Genomic DNA, 26137 nt, shown 5'->3' on the forward strand with positions numbered 1-26137 from the left:
TTGAGGTATATTCCCTCTATACCCACTTTCCGGAGAGTTTTTATCATAAATGATGTTGAATTTTATCAAAAGCTTTTTCTGAAACTATTGAGATGATCATATGGTTTTTATTCTTCAGCTTATTAATGTGGTGTATCACATTGATTGATTTCAAGATGTTGAAAAGTCCTTGCATCCTTGGGATAAATCCCACTTGATCATGGGGTATGATCTTTTAAATGTACTGTTGGAGTCAATTTGCTAGTATTTTGTTGAGGATTTTTGTATCTATATTCATAAGTGTTATTGGCCTGTAATATACTTTTTTTGTGGTATCTCTGTCTGATTTTGATATCAGGGTGATGGTGACCTCAAACCATGAATTCAGAAATGTTCCTTCCCCTGCAATTTTTTGGAATAATTTCAGAAGGATAAGCATTAACTCTTTTATAAATGTTTGGTAGAACTCCCCTGTGGAGCCATCTGCTCCTGGACTTCTGTTTTTTGGAAGTTTTTAAATTACTGATTCAATTTCAGCACTGGTACTTGATCTGTTTATATTTTCTATTTCTTCCTGATTCAATCTTGGGAGATTATAGCTTTCTAAGAAGTTGTCCATTTCTTCCAGGCTGTCATTTTGTTAGCATATAGTTGCTCATACTAGCCTCTCAGGATCCTTTGCATTTCTGATTTTATTAATTTGAGCCCTCTCCCTTTTTTCTTGATGAGTCTAGATAAAGGTTTATCACCTTTGTTTATCTTTTCAAAGAACCACTTTTTAGTTTCATTGATCCATTCTATTTTTTTTTTTTTTAGTCTCTAGTTCATTTATTTCTGCTCTAATCTTTATGATTTCTTTCCTTATACTAACTTTGGGTTTTGTCTGTTCTTCTTTCTCTAATTGCTTTAGGTGTAAGGATAAGTTGTTTATTTGAGTGTTTTCTTGTTTCCTGAGGTAAGCTTGTATCACTATAAACTTCCCTCTGAGAATTGCTTTTGCTGCATCTCATTGGTTTTGGATCATCGTGTTTTCATTTTCATTTGTCTCTAAGTATTTTTTTATTTCCTCTTTGGTTTCTTCAGTGATCCATTGGTTGTTTAGTAGCATATTGTTTAGCCTCCACATGTTTGTGCTTTCTACAGTTTTTTTTTCTTGTAGTTGATTTCTAATTTCATAGCATTGTGGTCAGAGAAGATGCCTGATATGATTTCAATTTTCTCAAATTTACTAAGGCTTGCTTTGGGGAGCATAAATTTTACTGAATTTTAATCAGCCTAAATTTGGAAAGCCACATGTGACTAGTGGATACAGTATTAGACTACACAGTTCTAGATACTATGTACTGATGCTTCCCTCCTTCCTATTCATGGCATAGTTTACATTTCTGCCTTACAAAATAAAATATCTATGCTTCTACATTCACAATGCAGCTATACACAACTGAACATGTTATTTCTTAAATGTGAAATATCTACATCATTGAGGCCAAACTGACAGTTTTGATTTGAAGCAATCAAGTAACTGCTTATTGGCCAATCAAGAGCATAGGGGCTGAGTCAGGTCTATGCCAATAATTATATAACCTGGAACCTGTTTCCTTTCTCCTCTGGCCACTCTCCCTTGCCTTAACTGAGGACACAGACCTAGTTTACAGGCCCACTAACTCCTATGGAAAATCCAAACCTCTCTATAGATGCAAACACATGGCTCCAAGAGCACAAGAAAGAAAGTGCAACTCAATTATATTGCCTTCTCCTAAAGTAATCTACCTAACACATTGCCTCAACACAAAAACCAGGGAGATTCACCACATTCTTTGCTACTGCCCACACATAATAATCTATTTTTTAATTTGTTTTCTGTAATAATTATATTTTCTGGCAACTGTTTTACTTACATAATAACTAGCTTGTGTTTTGCATATCTTCGCATACTCAAAGATATAATCCAATGAGGAATAGCAAAGAAATAGGATACTAACATAAATTTTTTTCCTAAGTATGATTAAGAAATAACAAACCAATATTTCCTTTAAGAAACTCACACAATATCAACTTTCTTCAATGGGTAAAAGAATCTTGAAAATTGAGGGTATTCCTTAGGAAGTAGGAAACCCTTGGAACCAAAAATGCCAGGAGGGGGACCTATACAGATACATAGTCAAGTATGGTAGATGACATTTTGACTTTTTTAAATTAATTTTGATAAAATGAAACCATTCTAGATCCAATCATTTATCTGTGGTTGCCAAATTTAAAAAAACAAAAACAAAAAACAAAAAAAACCCTCTGAAATATGAAAAATACAAATGTGAAGCAAACTCTTCTGGTGGCACAACATAACATGAACTGACAGGAGTCTCCTTACACAGTCTTCGTTTATCCTACTTTAATGTAAGAAGATTTTTTCCATAGAAATAGCCATGTGCTTGTTTATGGGATGTTGCTGCAACCCTATTGGGAACATTACACAATCTATGGTACATGCAATGGGGTCTTACCTTTCCAAAATCCCCAAAATATCTGATATCCAAGATACATCTGACCCCAAAGGTTTGGATAAAGGATCTTCTAAAGAAAGCTGTTCAGGTAGGACATTTTCTATCGAGTCAACGCCTGATGTCTGGAATCCTGAAACAGTGCCTTACCTCAGTCTGAAGGATGGCAGCCCTCTGTTCTTTGGCAGTAAGCGACTCTTTAAGCACTTCAATGTGTTGCTTGCAATCTGAATTCTGATTGCTAAGGGTTTCAAGCTTTGTTTGTAAGGCAAGAAGTTCTGACTCCTTCTTTGAAAGTTCCTGCTTCAGCTGGTCAATCTGTGAAACAACAAAATTACAAGAAATTAGAAGTCATAGCTCCTATTCTATTCTTCACATATGAGAACTACTGATTTCTCTTAATTTTCAATAGCCAGTGACTATTAATCCAACAAGGCAAACCATGAGTTTGCTTAAAACTATGGTCTTGGTAGTCACTCAGTCTTAGGGGTCTAGGGAGACTCTGTAAAGGTGACTGGGATTGGAAAACAGGAAAGGTAAGGTCAGCAAGACTGTCTTCCACCTGACAGAGAACTAAGGTTCACAGTGGAATGAAGGCTTCCTGGCCAAACCTACAACTCATCCAAGAAACCACAAAGCCTATTCACCATAGTCTTCAGAAGGGTCAACAAGGAACTGACAAAGGTAATTACCCAAGACAGGACCTAGACCTTCTCTGCTACTCTATGATGGAAACAACCATTCAAGGACATCATTCAACAGAAGAGAACCTTCATCAAAAACAAACAAATAAATAAGCAAACAAGCAAGCAAGCATTGAGGGTTTTTCTCCTTTTTTTTACTTACATTAAATACTAAAAAGACAGAAAAGAACATAAAATACATACAAAATCATACAAGGAAAAATAATACAAGAGATATCCATCATTCAGTCACCATTAAAGATTATTAGAATTACCCATGTCCCAACCCATTTATATCTTTCTCTACCACTTTGGAAACTACCACCACCCCAAATTTCGGGTTTGTCATTTTCTTGCTTGTCTTTTAGGCTTACCATATTTTTTTGCATCTGTAAATAATACACTATTTAGTTTTGCATAGTTTTTAACTTTATTTAAACTGTGTATATTTAATTAGTACTTCGCATTTTTGTACTCAAATCTTATGTCCTGGAGATTAAATCATCTTATTGCCCATGCAATTTGTTCATTGTCACTGAAATACAGTATTCTATTGAAAGACTTCATTCCAATTTATTTGTTCATTCTGCTGTTGGTAAACACTTGGGTTCGTTTCTAGGGTTTTTTGCTATTACAAAAAGTGTACTATAAACATCCTTACACATGGCACCTGGCATACAAAGCAAAAACAATCTAGGAGTTAAACTGCTGGACCACATAGCATACACATCTTCAGCTCCACTAGATAACACTAAAGTGGTTTCCAAAGCAGTTATATTAATTTTCATGGTCACAAGCAGTGTGTAAGTGGCCAATCACTCCACATCTTTGGCAATATCATATGTCACCGGCCTTTTACATTTTTGCCAGTCTGGTAGAGTTGTGGTAGATGATCTCCAAAAATAACTGCAACAATTTCTTCATACTTGGACACACATGCCACTCCCCACAACTAGAGGAGAAATCTATTCACCCTCCTCTTGCATTTGGGCTAGACCGTGACTTGCTTCAACCAGCTAAATGCAGCACAAATGTCAGTATGCCTGTTCTGGTCCTAGTCTATAGGAGGACTGGCAGCTTCAGCTTCCTCTCAATGGAAGCCAGCCACCAAGACAGATGTCCAAACACCCTGTGACCACCAGGCTATGAAGAAGCCCATACCAGCCACATGGTCAGGCCATGCAGAAAGACAGAGAGGTCTGGGGAAATTTGTGACCTCTTTGTCTTGTTCCTGATTTTAAAGGGAAGAATTTCAATTTTTCATCATTAAGTTTAATGTTTGCGTTAGCTTGTTATAGGCATTCTTAAATTTTAGAAAGTTCACTTTTATTACAACTTTGCCAAGAGTTTTTTTTTAATCATTAAGAAATACATCATATTAGCAAACATTTTTTCCTGCATTTCATAATTTATCACATTTCACCTTTAATGTTACTACAATAAAGTATACTAATTTTAAATTAGTATAAATATTTATCTCTTCTTGCATTAACATGAAAAATTCTACTTTGTCATGATGTATCTTTTTTTTTTTAGGTTACTGGATCCATCTTGCTAATATTTTGTCAGAATCTTTCATCTATGTCTATGCGTAAGACTGATTTGTAATTTCCCAATCTTGTGCTATCCTTATCAGATTTTAGTATCAACTTAGCCTTCCAAATAAAGTAGGAAGTGTTCTTTCTTTTAATGTGTTCTGAAATGGTCTGTGTAAAATTGAAATTTTTTCCCATTAGTGTTCATTAGAAATCACCAGCAAAGCCATCTAGACTTTGTATTTTCTTTATCAAAGACCATTATTTACTTCAGCCCTCTTTAATGATTAGAAGAATATTCTAATTATGTGTATCAATGTGGTTAAGTTTTTTCCTTTAAACTTGTTTCATTTAATCTAAATTTTCACCTTAAATAGCAGCAAGTTTTCATAAAACCCATTTATCTTTTGATATCTATGGCATCTATGATTGTCTTTTTTTCATTCCTAATATTCTTTATTTTTACTCTCTTCTTCTTGATGAATATCAGCAGAAGCATGTCCAGCTAAATAACCTCTTCAAAGAGCCAATTTTGGCTGTGTTGATTATCTAACATTTTTACTATTTCATTAATTTCTGCTCACATTTTTACATTATTTTCTTCTTACTATTTTCCTTAGATTTATTCTGTTTTCTTTTCCTAATTTTTTTAAATTGAATATTTATCTCACTAACTTTCCTTTTTTCTTTCCATGTATAAGGCTTAAGACTAAAAATTTTCTTATCAGTATCATTTTAGCTCAATCTCCCTAGTTAGATATGTAGAACTGACATTATTGTTCAATCCTAAATATTTCCCAGTCCCCTTTACCATTTATCCTTTGACCTATGAATAATTTAGAAATATGTTTCTTAATCTCCAAATACATGAATGTTTCCTAGTTATCTTTGTGGTTTTTATTTCTTACTTGCTTTGTGAATAGAGAACATAGTCTGTTCAATACTATGCATTTGAAATTTGGTGTATCTTACCCTATACACAGTATGTGGTCAGTTATCATAAATGTACTCTGCATACTATGTGCTTGAAAAGGATATGTATCCAACAATTACTGGGTGCACTATTCTGTATATGTACATGACATTTGATAGCACTTTTAATTGGGTAGTTTAAGTGTTCTATATTTTGATCTTTTAATCTGCTTCTTCTGTTGATTACTTGAGAGTGGGTTAAAACCATCTACCATAATGATGAAATAATTAATTTCTCCTTGTAGCTCTGCCAATTTTTTATCTCTAAAATGACTTTTTGCCTCAAAATCTACAACAGCTTTCTTACAGTTGGTATTTGGTTAGTGTGTCTTTTTTCATTTTCAATATATCTTTAACACTACATTACAGAAGATTCTTGTAAATAGCATATACCCAGATTCTTATATCCTGTCTTATAAAATTAAGTGGCACACTTATTATCATTATGGAGATATGTGATTTTACTTCAACCATCTTACATGTGCTTTCTATCTATGATACCATTTCTATTTTTTCTCTTTTCTTTCTTGCCTTGTTTTGAATGACTTTTTTTTTGCCTCTACTATCAAAAGTTATATTTTTATTTATTTCTAACCTCTAGGTTATTACCCTAGAAATTATAACAGGCTTACATTTACCTAAGTCTAAAATCAATCCATTTATTTATCTTCTGTCTGAGAATATAAGGATCTTGAAACCCTTTAAGTCCAGTCGCCATCCTCTTGATAATCACGTTGTCATCATATATTTTAGCTCTTTCCTGTTTGTTTTTAACTCATCATTATTTTTTTACAGTCCATGTTTGCTTAGATTTACTCCCCACATTTATCACTATCTTTTTTCTTTATTCATTCTTACATCTCAGATACTCCTTTAGGAATCTCCTCTTGCCTGATTGCATCCGTTGAAATTTCCTTTAGTGGACTTTTGTTGGTGGCAAACTCAATTTTTGTCTAAAAATATATCAACTTTATTTCTTCTTTGTGAATATTGTTTCTGACAATTAAAAGCTATTTTCTAGGTTGAGACATTTTCTCTCAGCACACTGAGCATATTATTCTACCTTCTGCCTAAAGAGGCTATTAAGAAGTCAAGCTCTCACTCCAAATTCATTCCTTTGAAGGTAATGGGATTTTTATTCCCACTAGCTGCCATTTTTAACAGCTTCATTGAACTATAATATACTTGCCAAACAATTTACCTCCTTAAAGTGTACAGGTGATGGTTTTATGTATATTCACAAAATTGTGCAACCATCATCATCATCCAATTTTAGAACATTTTCATCATCTCAGTATGAAATCTTGTAACTATTAGAAGTCACTCTCCATTCGTCACCCTCTACCCGCAGCCTAAGGCAACCAATAGTCTACTTTGTTTCTATAGATTGACCTTTTCTGGGAATTTCATATAAAATGGACTCTTAAAATACACATATTTTAAAAAACTTTAAAAAAATACATATACTTTGTGACTGGCTTCTTTCACATAGCACAATGTTTCAAGGTTCATGGATGTTGTAGCATGTGTTAGTACTTCATTGCTTTTTATGGCTGGATGATACTCCACTGTATGAATATGCCATATTGTTTCTATCCATTCATCAGTTGGATAGACACTTGTTTCCATGTTGTGGTTATTATGAATAAAGCTGCTAAGAACATTCATGTGCAAGTCTGTGTGGTCGTATGTTTTTATTTCTCTTAGGTATATATATAGATGTAGAATTGCTAGGCCATATGGTAACTATATGTTTAGCATTTTGAGGAACTTCTAAACTGTTTTCCAAACTGATTATACCATTTTATATCCCCACTAGCAACATATGAGTGTTCTAACTTCTTCATCTATTGTTTTACTTATAGCCCTTCCAGTGAGTATGAAGTGGTATCTCATTATGGTTTTGATTTCTCTAATGACTAAGAGGCTATCAAGCATCTTTCTACATACTTATTAGTTATTTATATATCTTCTTTGGACAAATGTTCTAAATGCTTCTTAAGACTTTTTCTTTGCCTCTGAGATTTTATGGCTTAATTTTGATGTAAATGGATAGATTTCATTTTATTTTTTCTATCTGGGGTACTTTGAACTTCTGAATTTTTGGATTGGTACCTGTCATCAATATTAGAAAATTCTCAGCTTTCATCACTTCAAATATGGCTTCAGAATAGTGGCTGTCCCTACTCCATCTCTCATTCTCTTGAAAACTCTGATTAGACTTGTACTAGTTCTCCTTATTCTATCTTCTGTGTGTATTAATTTGTCTTTTATGTACTCCATACATTTATCTTTTATTTAATTTTTTTGCTCTGTTTTCTAGTTTGAGTTTTTCTTCTGCTTTGATCACTCTGCATTTAAATCTATTCATCAAACTTTTAAATTTCCATTTTCATATTTTCCCATTTCTAGACATTTAATTTGGTTCTTTTAAAATTTGCTTGGTATTTTTTATAGTCCCTTGCCCTTTATTCATATTTTCAACTCCTTTTATTTAACATATTAAACATTCTTATTTCATAATGTTTGTCTTAAAATTCCAATTTCTGAAGTCCTTACATTCAGTTCTGCTGTTTATCCTTTCTACTGGCTTCTACTTACGGTGGCTTGCTTTCTTGCAGGTTTTATAATTTTTTAAAAAAACATTTACTGTGTGCTCACGTGTTTTGGAACTTTATCTGGAGAAATACACTGAGGTCTGAGTTGAACATGTGGCCATTCAGAGCATTTGTGTCTGCCAATACCTGGGGTAGTACCAACCAAGGCCCCCTATAAACTACATTCTATACTTAAAATTTTGGATCACCTCATGCTGCACATCTGCAGAAGAGCCAGCTGTGGTTATGGATTCTCAAAGCTAGTTTTTTTCACTTTTTTCTTGGCCCAAAGTTTTAAAATAGAAAAATAATTTGCCCTGGAGCCTCCTAGTCTATGTGGGAGGAGAGGGTAGTGAGGAGTTTATTTTTACTTTACCCTTGGACTAAGAGTGTAGCTGTCTGGGCTCCCAGCTTTATGTGGTAATGGTCCTGGGATTCCTATTTGACTGCTCACCTTGAGCAGGCTTAGGCTTCTATCTCTTTGCTTCAGTGTCCCTGTGACTGTGAAAACTGAAGCTCAAGTTCACCTGTCTAGCAAATGCCAACAAGAAGACATAACCAGTGCTCTACTTATTACTTCAGCTCCCTGCTTTGGCTTAGTTTCAGCCCCTGAGATTCTAACTTGAAAGTTCATAAATACATTTTAAAATGTATGTTTTTAAACTATATTTGAGCCATCATTTTTGTTTTCAGCAACTAAAACTGGCATAAACAAGAACCAAGCTACTGACAACAACTGCTGAGCATGAACAGAGTGAGATGCTTAAAAAGAAGTGAGATACCAATCCTCAGAAGTGTGCAGCTTGCACTATTTACTAGAAAAGTTGATAAAGAATTCCATTTGCAGGGAGAAGTCAGACTAGATCAAGGGACAAATAGGTTTAATCTTGTTTGCCAAATCTAAAGGTTTGGTAGTGGCTGGCCAGAAGGCAGTCTTGAGAAGGATTCTGATTATGTTTAAAGATTCACTGAAAAAGAATTGTGATAGATAATCAACATGCTCTGGGTATGTGTGACCAGGTGGTGGCACTGCTCTGATCTGTGGAATCCATGAAATACATCATGTCTTTATAATTTAACAAATCTCGAATCTATTATTTTTAGCTAGAACAAAAGTAAGTTGTCTCCCCTTGCCCCTCTCTTGTTCTCTCGCATACAATAAAAAGAGAGTATAAATGAAATGAGGGAAAAATCAGGATTAGGATTAACAAAAATTATAAAATAAATTAAATCTGTTTGATCAGCATTCTTCTCGGGGGGTATGGCCCCAAATCATATGCAGTTGTAGTTGACAGCACACTATATAGTTGATTCCACATATGAAACTGATTCATCTGAAAATAAAACTAAAAAAAACTTTCAACTCAAAATGCTTAAGCAAAGATGATATTTATAGTCAAAAAAACACCTGATTTGTGCTGACTTCTACAAATATTGGAGTAGAAATATCATGTAGGAGTAGGGTACTGAGAGAGGAATTTGAATGAAATTAATTTGATCAATGGAATGGTATTTAATAGGAAGGAAGATATGGCAGGTTCTACATTCACCTACTTTATTCAATAAAAATAGATTGATAATGATAAAACTACCTCAGTCTATAAATATTAAATAGGCAGTTGCTTTAAATAGCTTTCAGACTATTGCTGCCATGAGGTAAATTTTAAATAAATATTTTATGCAGACAATAACAGAAAAAGGCTTTTCTGAGGGGAATTATAGTTACAGGGTAAAAAATCATATTCTTTCATAAAAATATGTCTTTGGCTTCTTTTATAGCCATAAACTCAATAAAAATGGAAAGTGATGCAATCAAACATACATGAGAACTGAGGCCAGGGAAGGTCTGTCTCCATGATGGCAAGAAGAAAAGCCAATCAAAATTATATCACATGCTTTATATCAAGTCCATGTGGACATCAGGCACACTTCATCTCATCTGAAAGTTCTTCCACCACTTACGTCTGTGACACAACTAACACCCTGAAAAAACTACTCTGCCAAGGAAAACAGCTTCCTTCTCACTGCAGATATGGCTCTCATGTCTACAAAGTGATATGCTTATTATCATGCAGTTTGGGTTATGAGGTTTGTAATCCATCAGAGGTTAATAAGAAAATGTGTTACAAATTCAGAATAAAAGAGGAGCTCTAAGGCAGCAGAGAGGCATCTTTGGCCAATTCTGAAAACAGAGGAAGTGGCTAATATAGAAGTACTGGGATCAGTATATGAAAAATGTGTTAGACTAGGAACAAAGCTTTGCATATAACAGGGGATGCCATAATTCTTTCCCTACTGAAAAACAATTATTTGTATGGTACATTCCATTCCTAAAGGCTTAACAGTGCTCCTGAAGGTAACTCATGCTTTCTATGGCCCCTTAGATTCTGCTCTCACAGTCTGATTCCTCTAAGCCTTTGGAGTTGGGGCAGAAATTGGAGTTTCAAACAGGGGAGAGTTGTATTGCTCAGGAGGTCTCCCAGAGTCTCAGTTCTCAGAGACAATATGCACGTGCCAAAGGGCTTGCAAGATGTGGGGATTTCCATCCTGGCTGACAATGTCTGGTATTCCTGCCTTTGCACAAGCTGAGATTCTAAACTCTGCTTTTACACTTTTGCAATTCACCTTCCACTATTCTGACAATGTTATGTCGTGGTTTTTCTATGATGTTATATTTACAAAAGCAACTTAGGTCTTCACTGATACTTAATTTAATCACAAAGCTTTCAAGAGGCCCTACCAGTCCCAGACATCTGCTCAGGATCAAAATGGGGGCACATGCCATATCAAATGGCCAGTTAAAATACTTCTTTTCCCTTCAACCTACATTCTTTATTTATTTTAAGAATTAATGCAAGCAGTATTCCCTTTTCATACCACAACATTGTTTTTTATGTCAAATTCTCATTGAAAGATTTAAATTATTTGTTTCAACATACTTCTATATCTTTAAATGAATCTGTATATAGGAATCATTATTAGCTGCTTTTATTATCTATTTGTAGCAAACAGTTGCATACTGAGATTGAGATTGATTGAAATCATGCCCTGTTAATGAAGAGGATTCAAATGCTGACTCAATTTTTTCACCAATGGGTCATAAAAATAATTTTCAGCTAAAATTTCAAAAATATAAGCAAATAAGAACACAGAAATTTTAGGAGTTTTTTCATGATTAGGTTGAATTTTAAAATCTTTTTTTAATTAAAAAAAATAGTAAGTGTCCAAGTAATCATGATAGAACACATTTTAGACCTCTATTAAAGAAATATACAGATTAAAGAATACCAAGACAGATGCCTTTGTGAACAGTGATCATTCTGAAGGTGCCTCTCCAAAAGACCTGGTAAAGGGAAAGTTCTCTGGGGGCAGTTTTAAAAGTTTCCTATATATTCATTACAAATAGCAAGAAGAAGTAACAATATTTAGCTGCAGTTTCAAGTTTGGTTCCCAAAGAGTACTACTCTCCTCCTTATATAGCATTTTATAAGAATTTCTGAAATGGTCTACCGTGACTCTTGGAGTCCTTATAAACTATTAAAACAACAGTTTCTAGTGGGTATAGCTCAGTGGTAGAGTGTGTGCTTAGCATGCACGAGATCCTGGGTTCAATCCCCAGTACCTCCATTAAAAAATAATAATAATAAACAAATAAATAAACCTAATCACCTCCCCTGACAAAAAATAAAATGAAATAACAACCAGTTTCTAAAATCAAATGCAAATCAAACCTAGCATTTTCTACCAACTGGGATCCAAAGTCACCTTATGATTTCCATTTCTATCACTGCTTCAGTAAACCCAATGAGCTTAACAATTACATTTCCATTTCCCAAGTAAGTTTCAGAGCCTCTAGATTTTTGCAATTTAAATCTAACATTTCTTTTCTTTTTTGGAACACCATCATTTCATATAGAATTGAGTTCTTCTTACTTCCTTATCTGTGTGGAACAGGGATGGAATGGTATTTTTACCTATCCTTCTAGGTTTGCTCAGACATCAATTTGAGTTTGCATTCTTCACCAAACCTGTCACTGCAGTTTTGCCAATCTGATTATTTAGACAAAAAACCCTTAACTCTAAACTTAAACAACTTGCATTACTGCAGCCAGAAGTGAAGTTTGCTGCCATTAAACCTTTAGGGTAATGTTTTTAAAAGATTTCTTACTTTTCCAACTAAGTGGTCGGCACTGGGAAATGGAGGATACTTTGAACATGCACTACTTTTAATGCCCCTCAGTAGCTAGCTCAGTACTACGTACTAAAAACAATATTTAGTAAGTCTTTGGGGACCAGAGAGCTCAAAATCCACCACTGAAAGCTTATCCATGCAACTCTGCATAAATGGAAGAGTTCAAGAGATTCCAATGGCAACATTAAACAATTCTCCTGTCTATGTCTGTGACGAATTATTGCAAAAATTAACTCCTCAGATATCTGTGATGATGTTGACAAGCAACATATTCATATAAACTTTGCAGAAAAGTTATCCAAATAGGCCACAATAGACCATGAACTATGCTACCAATCTAGTTTTACAGGCTATCAGCCCCTGTCTCTAAATTTTAACAAGTTCCATGATAAATGATTCACCCTACTAGAATCAGTTCACACAGCCTAAGGGATCCCCCAAAGTACAAAACATAAGCACTCAGGACTAAATGCTTAGCAATAACTATGTCTTAACAGACCTGCTCAACCATACCCAAGCTTAAATAAGGAATCACACTACCTTCTCAAAGTAGGAAGAAGAAAAATAGCAACTGAAGTAACATTATGAGGTATAAGCAATAAATGTTATGATTCAATCCAATAAAAATATTCTTTCAATGGAGAAAACATTAAAAACTAACTCTTATGAGTACTTTTCAGCTAATTTTTATCAGTCTATAATGGATATCTGCATGATATTATAACAACTCACTTTTATTTGTATTTCTTAGAAATCCATTTTTCCCTGTTAGTCAAGTAAAATATAACATTTATGACTATTATTATTATTATATTTGGTTATACTTCTTCAATAATAATGCATGTAATTATTAGCTGCTTTTTTGAGACTGGCACTTAAACTACATTATTTCATTTAACCCTTTGAGTCACCCTTTAAGGTTTGCTGTATTGCCCCTACTTTATAAAATAAAGTATCACTGAGTGACTTAAGTCACTCCCCAAGGCCACGCAGTCAGCAACGGCAGGCTAGAGGTTTGCCAGAGTCTGCTTCAGTCTTTAGCCTGCACTATTTCCACCTTACTCCATTTCTCTCCTCAAACATCCTTCTGACCTATTTTGGGAACCCTTGAAAGTAACTCACCATTAAAAGCTAAAACTCTAGGAGTGATGGTGTATCAGAAAACTATGGACTAATAAAGGTCATGATTTGCTTTCTGAAGACCATATACTTGTTTTATTCACCTGGACAGAATCGATAATGAGGGACAGAGTTTACAAATTACATGACATTTTCAGCTGTAGAAGTGGGTGGGGAGGAAAAGTTACAGCCAAAACAGTAATTTCCCCCAACTTCATGCCTTCATTCATATCTGTGCTCAATGCGTTTCATCTTCATTCGTAGAGTGATTTGGTCATCGTCTGCAGGCCACCCCAGTACTGTGCTTGCTGTACCACAGGAGGGTACAACTCTCAAGAAGGAAAGGATTGCAAAAAAGGAACCAGAAGGGAGGACTAAGCAGGGAAAACCATTCTGCATTTGTGGCCATCCCTGAAAAGAAGGGGTTACATTCAAATCCACTGGACATTCTCCCTCATGTCTCTACTCCTCGATCCAAATTTTCAGTCATAATCTCAATGTCAACTTAACAGATGGAAAGTTGGCAGAAGTAAGCAATAGCTTTTGCTTTTTTTTCCCTAGAGAAACACACATATATATACACACACATACATGTTGAAGTAGATATTAGATATTATTTTCCCTCTATAATTTGCAAATTCTCTGCAATGAGTATGCATGTATTTCACAACTGATAAAAATCATAACTATCATTCAAACATTTTTCTCTCCACTCCCACTGCTTTCTCACAGCAGTCTGCATTACTCTTAACTCTGCTGCATTTTATAAGGCAATAAACAAGAGTAAAACCTGGGACAAGAACAGAGATGTTTAAGAGCAACTGGTAAGAAAAAAAATTTAATTGGTGTGGTTATTATTTTCAGAAAGAAAATGGTTTAAAAATAGAGATTAAAAAAAGAAAATTGCTTAAATAGAGGAATAAATAAAAGCATCTCAAAGTCTCAAAGGCCTATTTGGGGCTGTCCATAAATTTAATAATTATGCATATATAAAAATAATAGATGTTCAGGTGATTGGTCCGTTTGCAGCCCAAAGTTTAATTTTGAAAAATACAAGCCAAATTCTTTAAAACTGGTAATATCAATCTAACGTAATGGAACCAATTACTATAATGATATTTCATAAATATTTCACAGCAACAGATAATAATGATAATAAAACTCTCAGCAACAACTCCTGACATTTACTGAATGCATTCTAGAGATAAGTCAAGGGACTAAGTGCTTCAATGCATAATCTCATGGAATTGTCAAGCAATCTAACAACAAAGGTACTTTTCTTTTTTTTGTTTGTATTTCACGGATGAAGAAACTGAGGCTTACAGAAGTTGAACAGTTTAAGCAAATAGCAGCATTGGAACTCAAAGCCAGTTCTGTTTTAAACACTGTAATAAAACCAAAATGTCTTCATACCATTGAAATCAGTTAAACTGACTTCCAAGATTAATATCTTTTAAGACAATCTCCTTCTAGAGATGAGCCAAAAATTTGGCAATGACAAAAACTTTAAAAAATAGCACACTTTTGAAAATTTAGGAATTTTGGAAGAGAGAGGACTATTAAAAATAAATGTTAATTCCCAAGACAGAGGGACACCAAAATAACACATTAGAAAATCATGAAACCTTTAGTAAGGAGAAATTCTACCAAAGATTTTCCCTAATTTCTTTCTGTAATCTATGCTTCTGTAACATCTTCTGCATTATTCTTTATTGTCTATATATTTCATATATCACATAAATCAGATTAACTGGGTATTTATGGAAAGTATGTATATAAACCATAACTTTCCAGTCATACTAAGAGTATAAAAGTTTATAACTTTGGACCATACCTTAGTTTTCATGAACTTGGAGTGACTTTTGTAAACCTCTATTTGTTTTATCTCTTCTTCGCGGTCCTCAGTGTTCAGCACACCATTGGCTTTTAACATCTGGATCTCATCCTCAAGATCCCTTATGTTTCGCTCCAATGAAGCGATTTTTGTGTCCTGTTGGCGAAAAAAGAAGAAGAAGAAGACAAAGAAAATTGTTTTTTCAGTATCATTGAAACAGAATTTCAGAAAGCAATTTTAGTAATATATTAAACATGGTGTAGACACAGCCCTAAATTCAGAACAATTTATTTTTTCACTTATGAGGATTATCTGTCAGATTATTTTTTAAGCTCCCAATAAAGATCATGTGCCAATACATTACAGAAAATTACCTAGATATGTTTGTCTTATATCCAACAAATCAAATCATCAAAGCAATAATGATAAAACTGATCTAAAGTGTTAAAAAACAAAAACATCATTTAAGGGAACAAATTTTTAATTTCACATATAGTTTATCAGTGTATATTTTTGAGTCTGCTTGTAAACACAAAAATAGTTTGTTCATGTGTGTATTCTGTGGCTGGTTTTATAAGGCATGCTTGGAATTTGACTGTGAGAGAGAAGGAAATTAAAATCTACTAATGGGGAAAAGGATTCTCATCTAAAATGCAGACATAAGTGAAATTAAATAACTGAATCATGACCTAGTATGACTGATACACTAAATATTGAAAATTTATAGCAACTGGAAATAATATATCACAACATCATGATTTATTTGGCAAGCAGTCCGCTCCCTGCGTGACAAAAAACGTTACTACCTTGAAGGGTATTTCTAACTTTTGATTTACAGAGTTAAAAAACTAGAAATATTACACTCAAATGTGGGATTAGTTGAGAAAAAAATAATCATAGAGAAGTTTTTTTTAAAAAGGAAATGACAGACTCTACACACAAGGTAGAGCATAATAAGAAATGATGCATTAGAAGTAGAGAAGAGAGAGCTCTCATAGAGGAAAAAAACTTTTCCCAAACCTCAACTATTAAACTCAAATCAGTCTTTGGAATGAAACACATTGAAAATTAGACTTCAAGTTTTCTCACTGTCACCATCTACCTGCCATTTTATTGTGTAGATTCAAGGAGCTTATATTACTTTTGTAATTGAAAGTTAATGAAAAACAAGCTCATATTTTTTTTTTGATGAAGAGTTTTTTTTTAACATTTTTTATTGAGTTATAGTCATTTTACAATGTTGTGTCAAATTCCAGTGTAGAGCACAATTTTCCAGTTATACATGAACATATATATATTTATTGTCACATTTTTTTTCGCTGTGAGCTACCACAAGATCTTGTATATATTTCCCTGTGCTATATAGTATAATCTTGTTTATCTATTCTGCATATGCCTGTCAGTATCTACAAATTTTGAAACCCCAGTCTGTCCCTTCCCACCCCGTGCCCCTTTGGCAACCACAAGTTTGTATTCTATGTCTATGAGTCTGTGTTTCTGTTTTGTATTTATGTTCTTTTTTTTTTTTTTAAGATTCCACATATGAGCGATCTCATGGTATTTTTGTTTCTCTTTATGGCTTACTTCACTTAGAATGACATTCTCCAGAGACATCCATGTTGTAGCAAATGACATTATGTTGTTGTTTTTATGGCTGAATAGTATTCCACTATATAAATATACCACAAACTCATATTTTTACCAATTCATTTTTTAGAATCTAAAAAACTAAAGAGTTCCAAAAGTAAAGACAAAATGGGTTATTCTATTTATAATTTAACTTATGGAAAAAATTTTGCAACATATATATCTGTCCTGATTCTGCAGCTATTTTACTTTTTTATATTATATGCCCAATTGCATGTTTCTTGTGGCAATATCATCATCATTATCATTATCATTATCATTGCCATCATTGTAAAAAAGAGAAAAATCAGGAGCAGCGACAGCTACTCACTGAGCTCCACTATGTGCCCATATCTAGGTGCTCTATGTGCTGGCGACACTTTTCTTAATTCTCATAAAAACCCCAAGAAAATGAAAGAAAACGACTCTGAAATTTGCAAAATTATTAAGAAATGTTACAAGCTACAGTATTTCATATTTCTTTAAAAACATTTTTATTGTATCTTTGCAGTTATAAAAGCAATACACTTTAAATTCACAGAAAAAGGAGAAATGCTCTCTAATCCTACCATCCAGCAATAACTTTCATGTTTTTATGTATAGCCTGCCAGTCTTTTCCTATTTTAAATGCATACCTGTAATCTTGTATACTGCCAGTTTGAGTGAGGAGAATGTTTTGGAATGAATGCCTATGTGCCTCCAAAAATTGTATGTCGATGCCCTAATCCCTAATGTGATGATATTTGGAGATGAGGCCTTTGAGAAGTAATCAGCGTTAGATGGGGTCATGAAGATGGAGCCCTCAGGATGGGATTAGTGCTCTCATAAGACGAGATAGCGGAGAGCTGTTCTCTCTCTCTGCCTATAAGAACACCACAAGAAGGTGGCTATCTGCAAGACAGGAAGAGAGCTCTCACAGGAATCCAACCATGCTTATCACCCTGATCTCAGACTTCAGCCTCCAGAACTATGAGAAAATAAATTTCTGCTTTTTAAGCCACCCAGTCTGTGGTATTTTGTAATAGCAGCCCAAGCTAATGAATGTTGGGAGTCATCCTTAGTGACTCATTTGAGTTTTACACTATAAGAACTCTGTAGATAAAAAGAGCAGCAATTAAAAAAAAAAAAGGAAGCAATAAGGAAAAGGCTATGGAAAAAGAGCTTCTAAAAGTTCTTAAGAGTTTCGTAAGTAAATAACAATCACTTTGAATCAACAGTTTTTCTGACTATAAAAATTCATGCTCATTACAGAAAAACTGAAAAGCCACTGAGAAAATTACACTCTCCACCCCAATCCCATCACCCAGACATATCCACTATTAACAATTTTATTTATCCCCATGAGCCTTAAGACTATATTACTTCTTTAAAACATATGAAAAGATAGCTCTCAATTAAGACTAATGAATATAATGTAGATTTCCTCTCTTTATTGAGATATAATCTTTCAGTATTTACAAACATCTAAATATAATCTTTACAAGAGTTAACTATAAGTTAAGCATGAAAGGAAGGGCCAACATCACTCCTTCCTGATATAAAATCTGGAATTTCAAACTCAAGTCTAAAGTGATCATATTTATATGTATGTATGTATACACCTATGTACATGTACAAATATGTATTATACCTTAATTTCTTTACAGCATTTGTTAAAATTTCAGGTCTCAATTATGTAAGCAAGGAGAAAAGAAACCCTCAGCTTTCCTCTCAGTCAATTCCTGAGGCTTTAGTTAGCCATGACCACAAATGCCAAGTTCTAAATGGATTAGAAGGAGCTTTTCATTGGACTTTAAAAAATTACATACTGCTAAAGAAAGATCAGAATGAAGTTAAGATATAAAGTGTCTTAACATAGAAAATCCTCTTGACCTATGTACATCTGAGTTAAAATTTCACCAAAAGGTTAAACACAATTTTTAAAATAGTATTTTTAACTCTTACTAATTTTCTTAAATTAACCAGCCTTTCTTTTTCCTCACAAACTTCATTTTTCCTTTAGCCATGGGTGTCCCAAAATACCAAAAAAAAAAGGGGGGGGGTGGGGAGCGGGAGAAGATGAAAGAAAAGAGAAATGAGTACTGTGGAAGTCACTTTAATAAGGATCAAATTTTCTTCTGTCCTTATTTATATTTTTGTTCTTACAATAAAGAGTCAATTTCAAGGGCAACAGAACTTACACCTAAAATCATAAGCATAGAGAAAAAGAGGTGGGTAAGATCAGTAAAATCTAGCGAGGAGAACAGGTACAAAATACACAGGTATACTAGATGATGTATTGACTGCCCAAAAAGATATTCAAAATGCTGAGCCAGAAGAAGACGTGAAAAATATAACCATGAAACATAAAGCAAATAAAATTACTTCTCTGGCCATAGCTTCTCCCCTGCTTCAGTTTGAAGAATTCAAGAAGAAATTTTATCTTTTTCAGTAAAAAAAACAAAACAAAACAAAACAAAAAAACCAACTCTGAATCTAAGATGAGTGACTAAAACCTTGTATATTTAAGGAAGACTATGGAAGGAAATTACCTCACAAGTCCTGATGTGGCTCAATGTGGTACATGGTTGTTGCCTTTCAAAACAGATACTAAATGCACATTCTCAATAACCTAAGCACTGGTCTAGAATAGAGGGAAGAACTTAAGTGAAGACATATGCTGTAACATCCTGAAAAGTGGCGTTTTAGAAAGTAGAGCAACATTTTACTCCCTATCACCAAAGAGTTATCACTGGAACATCTTTACGGGTTATTTACAACTGCTACTTAAAAATAATTTATGTAGTGATTTTCAAATATTCATCTAGATTGTTTCACAAATACGCAAGTTCTCAAAGCAGATAATTGCAGGCTTCCTTAGATATGGGGAAAGTGAAATACAACATAGAACAGCTTTTCCCAAAGTCCAGAGAAACCAAACGCTCTGTGAAAAGGGGGTTTCAGGGTCGAGTAAGTTTGAGAAATGATTATTGGGGATTCCCCAAAATACTAGCATTAATGGCCCTGGGAAGTCCTAGAGTAAAATATTCTATTTACTTTGATTTCTTCCAGTATTATTACTCTAGAATTTTTGGAGAAAAAAAAAATAAGACTCTAAATGATCATGTTAAGCTGTGGGTCATAAACTAAAAGGAAAAGTCAAAACAATTATTTGAAGTCTTCAAGAGAAAACTTGCCTGATTACTGCCAATTTAAAATAATTGAAGGCTTGAATATTCAGATCACCTTGTCAGCTTCTGTCACTCAAAAGTGGTTTACTGAGAGCCTGCTCTGAGCCCAGAGCAGTGAAAGAACTGACATAAACTTCCATGCTCCCCGAACTCACCACTTCATGTCTCAGGTGACATTTTTCAAATACTCTTGAGATAGGACAGACATAAAACTGTTTTGCTTCAAGTTTCAGGGGGTAAAAAAACAGTGGAAGAATGTTTGCTTCATTCTCCATGAATTAGAAAAATATCTGAATTGAACATTTCTTTAAGTCATGCCTTTCCACACAGTTATAAAATAATACTTGTAATAATACTTTATTTTACATAAATTACAGATCATAACTCCTACTTAAAGATTTATACCCAAGACTACTTCACACCTATCATCCAAAAGATGCAAAATAGGTATCTGATGAGCATCCAAAAAAAAAAAAATCACTAGAATTGAAGCCCTAAATCAGCCATGAATATTAGCAAGCCCATGAGTGCAGGGACTACAGCAATGAGGATGAACATCAGGTAGAAAGACTCAAATAAATTTACTTTATCTCTGCTTTATATATTTTTTTAAATAATCTCTGGATTTTTCTACAATATGTCTGCTATAGTTGATAGTAAATTTAGACACAGGAAGTTCTCTCGTTCATTCAACAAATATTTGCTGAGCATCTTTTGGGTACCAGTCACCTTGCTAGATGTGTGAGATACCAGGTAGATCTCAATAAGATTCACAGGCAACCTTCTCTCCTAACATGAAGTACCATCTAGATCTTTATTACTCAAAGTGTAGTCCATAGACCAGCAGAACTGATGTCACCCGAGAGCTATTTAGAAATGCAGAATCTCAGACCACACTCAGAACTACTGAATCTGAATCTGCATTTTTATAAGGTCCTCACATGACTTGGGCATTCTAAGTGACTTCAGGTGTCCAGCATACACAAGGACAAGACCAAGAGACCAAGACAACCTTATTGGCCATATACATTTAGAAAACCATGAAGCTACTCTCAAGAGCTATCCAACTTGGCCTAAGTGTACAACAACCTGGTAGAAACTTTACAGAGCATCTTTGCCATCCTGACGGATGCCTTTATCACCCTTTTTGTGTTTGTTAAACATTATGTTCCTCTTAAACAGCAAGAATCAGATTTCAATTCCTCTCTAGGAACTGTGAACACTGAAATGGTGAGTGGGTGGAACATGAAAAAAGAAGTATCATTTAGTCACAAAAAGTAACAATTATGTTTATTGCTGAGTGTCACACAATGTGCTTTCCTTTCAAATACATGAAGAATTACTGGTTTCATTTTAATATCAGGCCAGGAAAGAAAATACAAGCAGTTTTTACAGAGCATACAACTCACTGTGATCACATATTGGTCTGGGGACATTAATCAACAAATTTAGGACCAATTGGTTTAAAGAGAAGACGTGAGCTAATGTTCAGGAAACGTCCCTACATAATTATATTACACTTTATTTAGAATAAAATTCTAGACTATTATTACTGGATACCACAGAGGCTCTTGAAGGCTTAACTTTTAAAAAATCATCTAGTTGTAGTTGCAAACATAATTGAGCAGCCCTTGGTCTTGCTATCTGAGTAATGCCCTGCCTTTGGAAGGATTTACTGTGTAGGATTTACTGTGGTTAAGTGAGCCCAAGTTAAGCACTCCAGAAAGAAGTCGACTTGGGCCTAAGGCATGTTAGCAGGAAAAACAAAAAATTAAAAACTCTTCTTCTTGGGCCTTATCAAATTATAAAAACATGATGGCCTAGATTAAAAGATGACAGGGGACTTGCTGGTTTTTGGTGGTGGTGTTTTTCTGTTTATTCAGATGGTATCTAATACTTTAGAGCAAAATGTACAAGCACAGAATCAAGTTGGGCTAGTCTAAATTAAAAGCAATTAGGGTGCTTTGATGTTTCTTTTCATGGTCTCATTTGCCTACATCTGACTCATTGTTCAGGAAGCCTATGCCCCAGGAATACATCCTGTCATCCTGTCTGTGTACACATTACTAATGACCCACAGGGAGAAGATATATCTCTAGTCATTCTTGCTGGACACTAAGTGATCTCTGAGGTTTTGGTCTCCATGTATGAATTTGCTGCTGCTGTTGTTAACAGACTCAAGTCTCACAAAACGAGCTAAAAACAATCCAGCTGACCCTTAGAGAATCACAAACCTGGATGCAAATCCTGTTTCAGGCTTTTATGTTTTTAGGCAAGAAACATAGCCTCTGAAATAAGACCATGCTCAAGAGCACAGTATGAAAATAATAAGTGATCTATATATAATGCATGAAAAATACCTATTATGAAACTCCCCCAGGAAATAAAGGTTGCCATTATTATCATAAGCCAACAACACTATTTTAAATCCCAATCCATCCCCTCCCCATTTCTATGAGGTACACATGTAGAAGACAGCAGCTTCTATTTTTAGTTCACCCAACTTACTTTTGTGAGTGTGTTCCTAGCCTTGCTAATCCTATAATCTAAGGTTGTTATGAGAATTAAGTAAGTGAACATGTATACCATCTAGAAGAATACCTAACACACAGTAGGTGCTCTATAAAGATTACCTTCCTTCCTATTTCTAGCTGTAGCACATAGCTGTTTCTTTTTGTCTATCTTTTCAACTTCTCTTCCTCTCAGGAGCTACATCTCCCCAGCTCCCTGTGTTTTCAGTGGGTTTTCATGTCTGACCCTCAGTGGCAAGCACTATGGATGCTCAGGACACTTGGCTGATCCAGGGGTGAACTCATTATGCCATCAAAACCAATCAGAAATCTTTGAAGGGACTGATACAAATTCAAGGGCCCTTCCTTCTCTGAGATTATGAATGATAAGAAAAATATGGGCCTGTGGCTGGTTGTGGCTTTCTTTGATACCAGGTATTAAGAATCTGCCTGAATGATTGGGCCCCTATAACATCATTTGAATAGTTAGATACAGCTACATCTGAATCACCCACTCTCCAGAATACCAAAATAGAATAGCAGGGTTTTGGTCACTTGTAACCAGAAGAGTATAATACACAAGTAACTCTGTGAAAGATAACAGCAAAATATAGTTAGATGTAATATTCTTTAAAAATACAAATAGAGAAGTCAAAAATGGGCAAGACCACCATAAAAGAGGCAAGAAATCTCCAGGAAGCACAGGATGCGATTATGGGGTGTGGAGTTGAATAAGATTATCATAGAGATTAATTTTTTTCCAGTCAGAAGTAATAATACATGCAAAGTCAAGAGCACTCAATATGATGTCCAGTACATAATATTTAGTCAACATAACTTGAAGGAATAAGAATATGTATCAAGGAGGAGTAAGGACAGATTAAAAAGTATAGATCACTTTCAGTTGCAGTGGAGTCAGGAATGAAAGGAAGGTGAGGCTGAATGATAAGCAAACCTCAGAATCAAACTAGGAGCCTGTACTTGGGTCTGACTAGGAGTCATTTATAAGCTGGTAAAAAGAAGGCAGTAAGATAGCCTTTGGGCAGTTAATAATAAAAACAGAAGCCAAAGTGGAAGTTAAGACAGTAAAGATAATGGTTCATCAGCCTAGTGGTGAAAGAATTCTTAGACACAGTCGAGAATCGGGTATAGAAAAAACAATGGAGGAATCATCAGAGAAAGATGGATAAAAATCATGAAAAAGTTGCATACAATAAGAAAGAGAGTCAAAGAAAGGTTTAAAGAGACTAAAGACTAAGAAGAAAACCAGGATATCACTGGTGACATGTGGGCAGTTTCAATGGAGTTGAGTTACCTTAATCAGAAACTGAATCCCAGTGTTTTAAATCCCATAGAGTCAGGGGTGATTGCTGAATCATTCAACAACCAGCACTGCACTGGGCAAGAACCAACCAGAACAGATTCCCTCTGGAGAACTGAAACCAGTTTTGGGAAGTTCTCACAGGGAGAGGTTAACTCTTTAGTTGCTTGATTTGGGAATCAAAGGGTAAGGGCTGGAGGGGTACTCTGAGGGTTTGGGGCAACCATACAAGTGTTTCAATGTTTTAACAACCAGATACTTGTTCCTATGCCACTTAACTGAGTATCAACCCAACATAGAAAACTGCTTCAATTAATATTAAGTACTTTGTAAGTTCCTCCAAACAAATACATCAAAAGATTTTTATACTTATGTTTTCTTCTCCATTTATGTTAAAATATAAATATATTTGTATCTGAATATGTAGAAAGGAACAGCACAGTACAGAAGCAAACAATGTTTCTCCATTTTGGTATTAAAAATGCAGTTAGGCTGCTCTCCCTTCTAAGTGAAAGAGCCCACTGAGTGGAGTGTGTATCTCACTGAATAAACCTACTTTCACTTTTTAAAAAATGCAGTTAATAACAGCAACAGCTAATGTGTACTGACTACTAATGCAAGCACTGTGCTAAAAAATCTCATTTAATCTTCCCCATAAACCCTACGAATTAAGTATTTATTTTAGCCATTTTGCAGGTTGGGATACTTACAAAAAGGTAAACAACCTGACTAAGATTTTCCCTTTTGCTTAAATAACTTTCTAGGCCCAAGATAACACCACTCTTGGCCAGGGTGCCATGTCAGCAAAACAAAACTTGTAACTTTCATGTCCCTGTAAATGTTCCACTTGACCAGAAATGCAGTATATCCAGTCAGCCAATCCCCAAACACTAAGGTAACTCTGGGCTTTATACTTATTTCATTACTCCTTCTCAACTCAAACAAGTTTGCCTGTGTGGCCCTAGCCATTTAAATACTTTCTATTTTTCTCTTCCTTGTTCATTATCCTATAAGAGCTTCCTGCCCTCCGTTCATTTTGCAGTTCTCCAAATGGAGACAGTCTGCTTCATGATAACACTTTATGAGGTGTTTGTTTGTATCACCTGAATTGTCTTCTCTGATCATTTTTTAAACACCTTTAATAAACTGGAAAGGTTCCCTCCACATAGCATTCCCTTGAATAGGAGAGAGAATGCCACATCCTGAGACCCTGCTGTCCCCAGGACAACCTTAGGACAAACTGGCTTCAGAGAAAATGTGCCACCTAGAAGCTGGGCTATTTTGGTCCTTTCTTCCACATAGTACTTTTAGTCTTTAAAGATCACAGAGCAAGGTCAAAAGAAAATAGTGAAGAGGTTGGGAAGAGAGGAAAGGGAGGAAGAAATTTCAGAAACTGCTTCCAGATGAGAGGGTAGCCCCTTGGTATGTGCAGCCTGCCCTCCCAAAGGCTGGATCCATGACATCTTTCACAAACATCTGAGAACAAAGAGGGCTTGAATTCCCAGAAATTCAGTGAAATATTACTTTGCAAAATTGTGAATACATTTCAGGGAATAATAAAAAAAAAAAGGACATTTGACACTTCTTATTCTCTTTGAATAAAAAAGCTCAAGCTTAAGGCTCTTTGGGAAAAGATCGGTAAAGAAGCTCTCCTTGTTGGTCTTTTAGCAACCTGAACTAGCTCTTCCCATTCCTTTTACCACCCTCCAATGCTCCCAACAGCCCTCGTTTGGGGCCTCATTCTTAGGATCTCCAAATACATGGCAAATCCTTCTATGTTCAACAAGTTTATCTTACGGAAAAAGCAACAGGCGGCAGAGGAATTCAGGCCACCCCAAGTCACCAGCGTGGCCTGAGGGATGTGGAAACTGGACCATGCCTTAGGGATGAGGCATGTGACAGCTGGTACACTGTCATTACTGAAACTTGAAGGGAGAAGTTCACTTGAGGCCTGTGGTTGACTTCTCAACCCTGCTGGCGGGGGGCGCACGCCAATAGGAAATTGCAATCCCTATATAAACAGTAAGCTGGGAACCTGAGTACCAACAAGGGAGAGGGCAAGGGCTGCTGGCCTGGGCAGGGCTGGCCAAGATGGAGCAAA

At 35.0% G+C, this 26137-nt stretch overlaps 1 protein-coding gene across 6 annotated transcripts in view; it reads right to left on the bottom strand.

Annotated features, from left to right (window-relative positions):
* The window catches only part of ERC2 (ELKS/RAB6-interacting/CAST family member 2), an 874625-nt gene that overhangs the window by 589954 nt on the left and 258534 nt on the right, over window positions 1-26137 (bottom strand). For all 6 annotated transcript variants that reach the window (XM_072941512.1, XM_072941513.1, XM_072941511.1 and 3 more), the window contains exons 6-7: window positions 15410-15565; window positions 2628-2795 (exon numbers count right to left, since the gene is read on the bottom strand). In XM_072941512.1, coding sequence (XP_072797613.1) covers window positions 2628-2795; window positions 15410-15565 — 324 coding nt within the window. The remainder of the gene's footprint in view (window positions 1-2627; window positions 2796-15409; window positions 15566-26137) is intronic.

Source organism: Vicugna pacos, chromosome 17 (assembly GCF_048564905.1).
Source record: "Vicugna pacos chromosome 17, VicPac4, whole genome shotgun sequence".
In the NCBI taxonomy this organism is placed as follows: Eukaryota; Metazoa; Chordata; class Mammalia; order Artiodactyla; family Camelidae; genus Vicugna; species Vicugna pacos.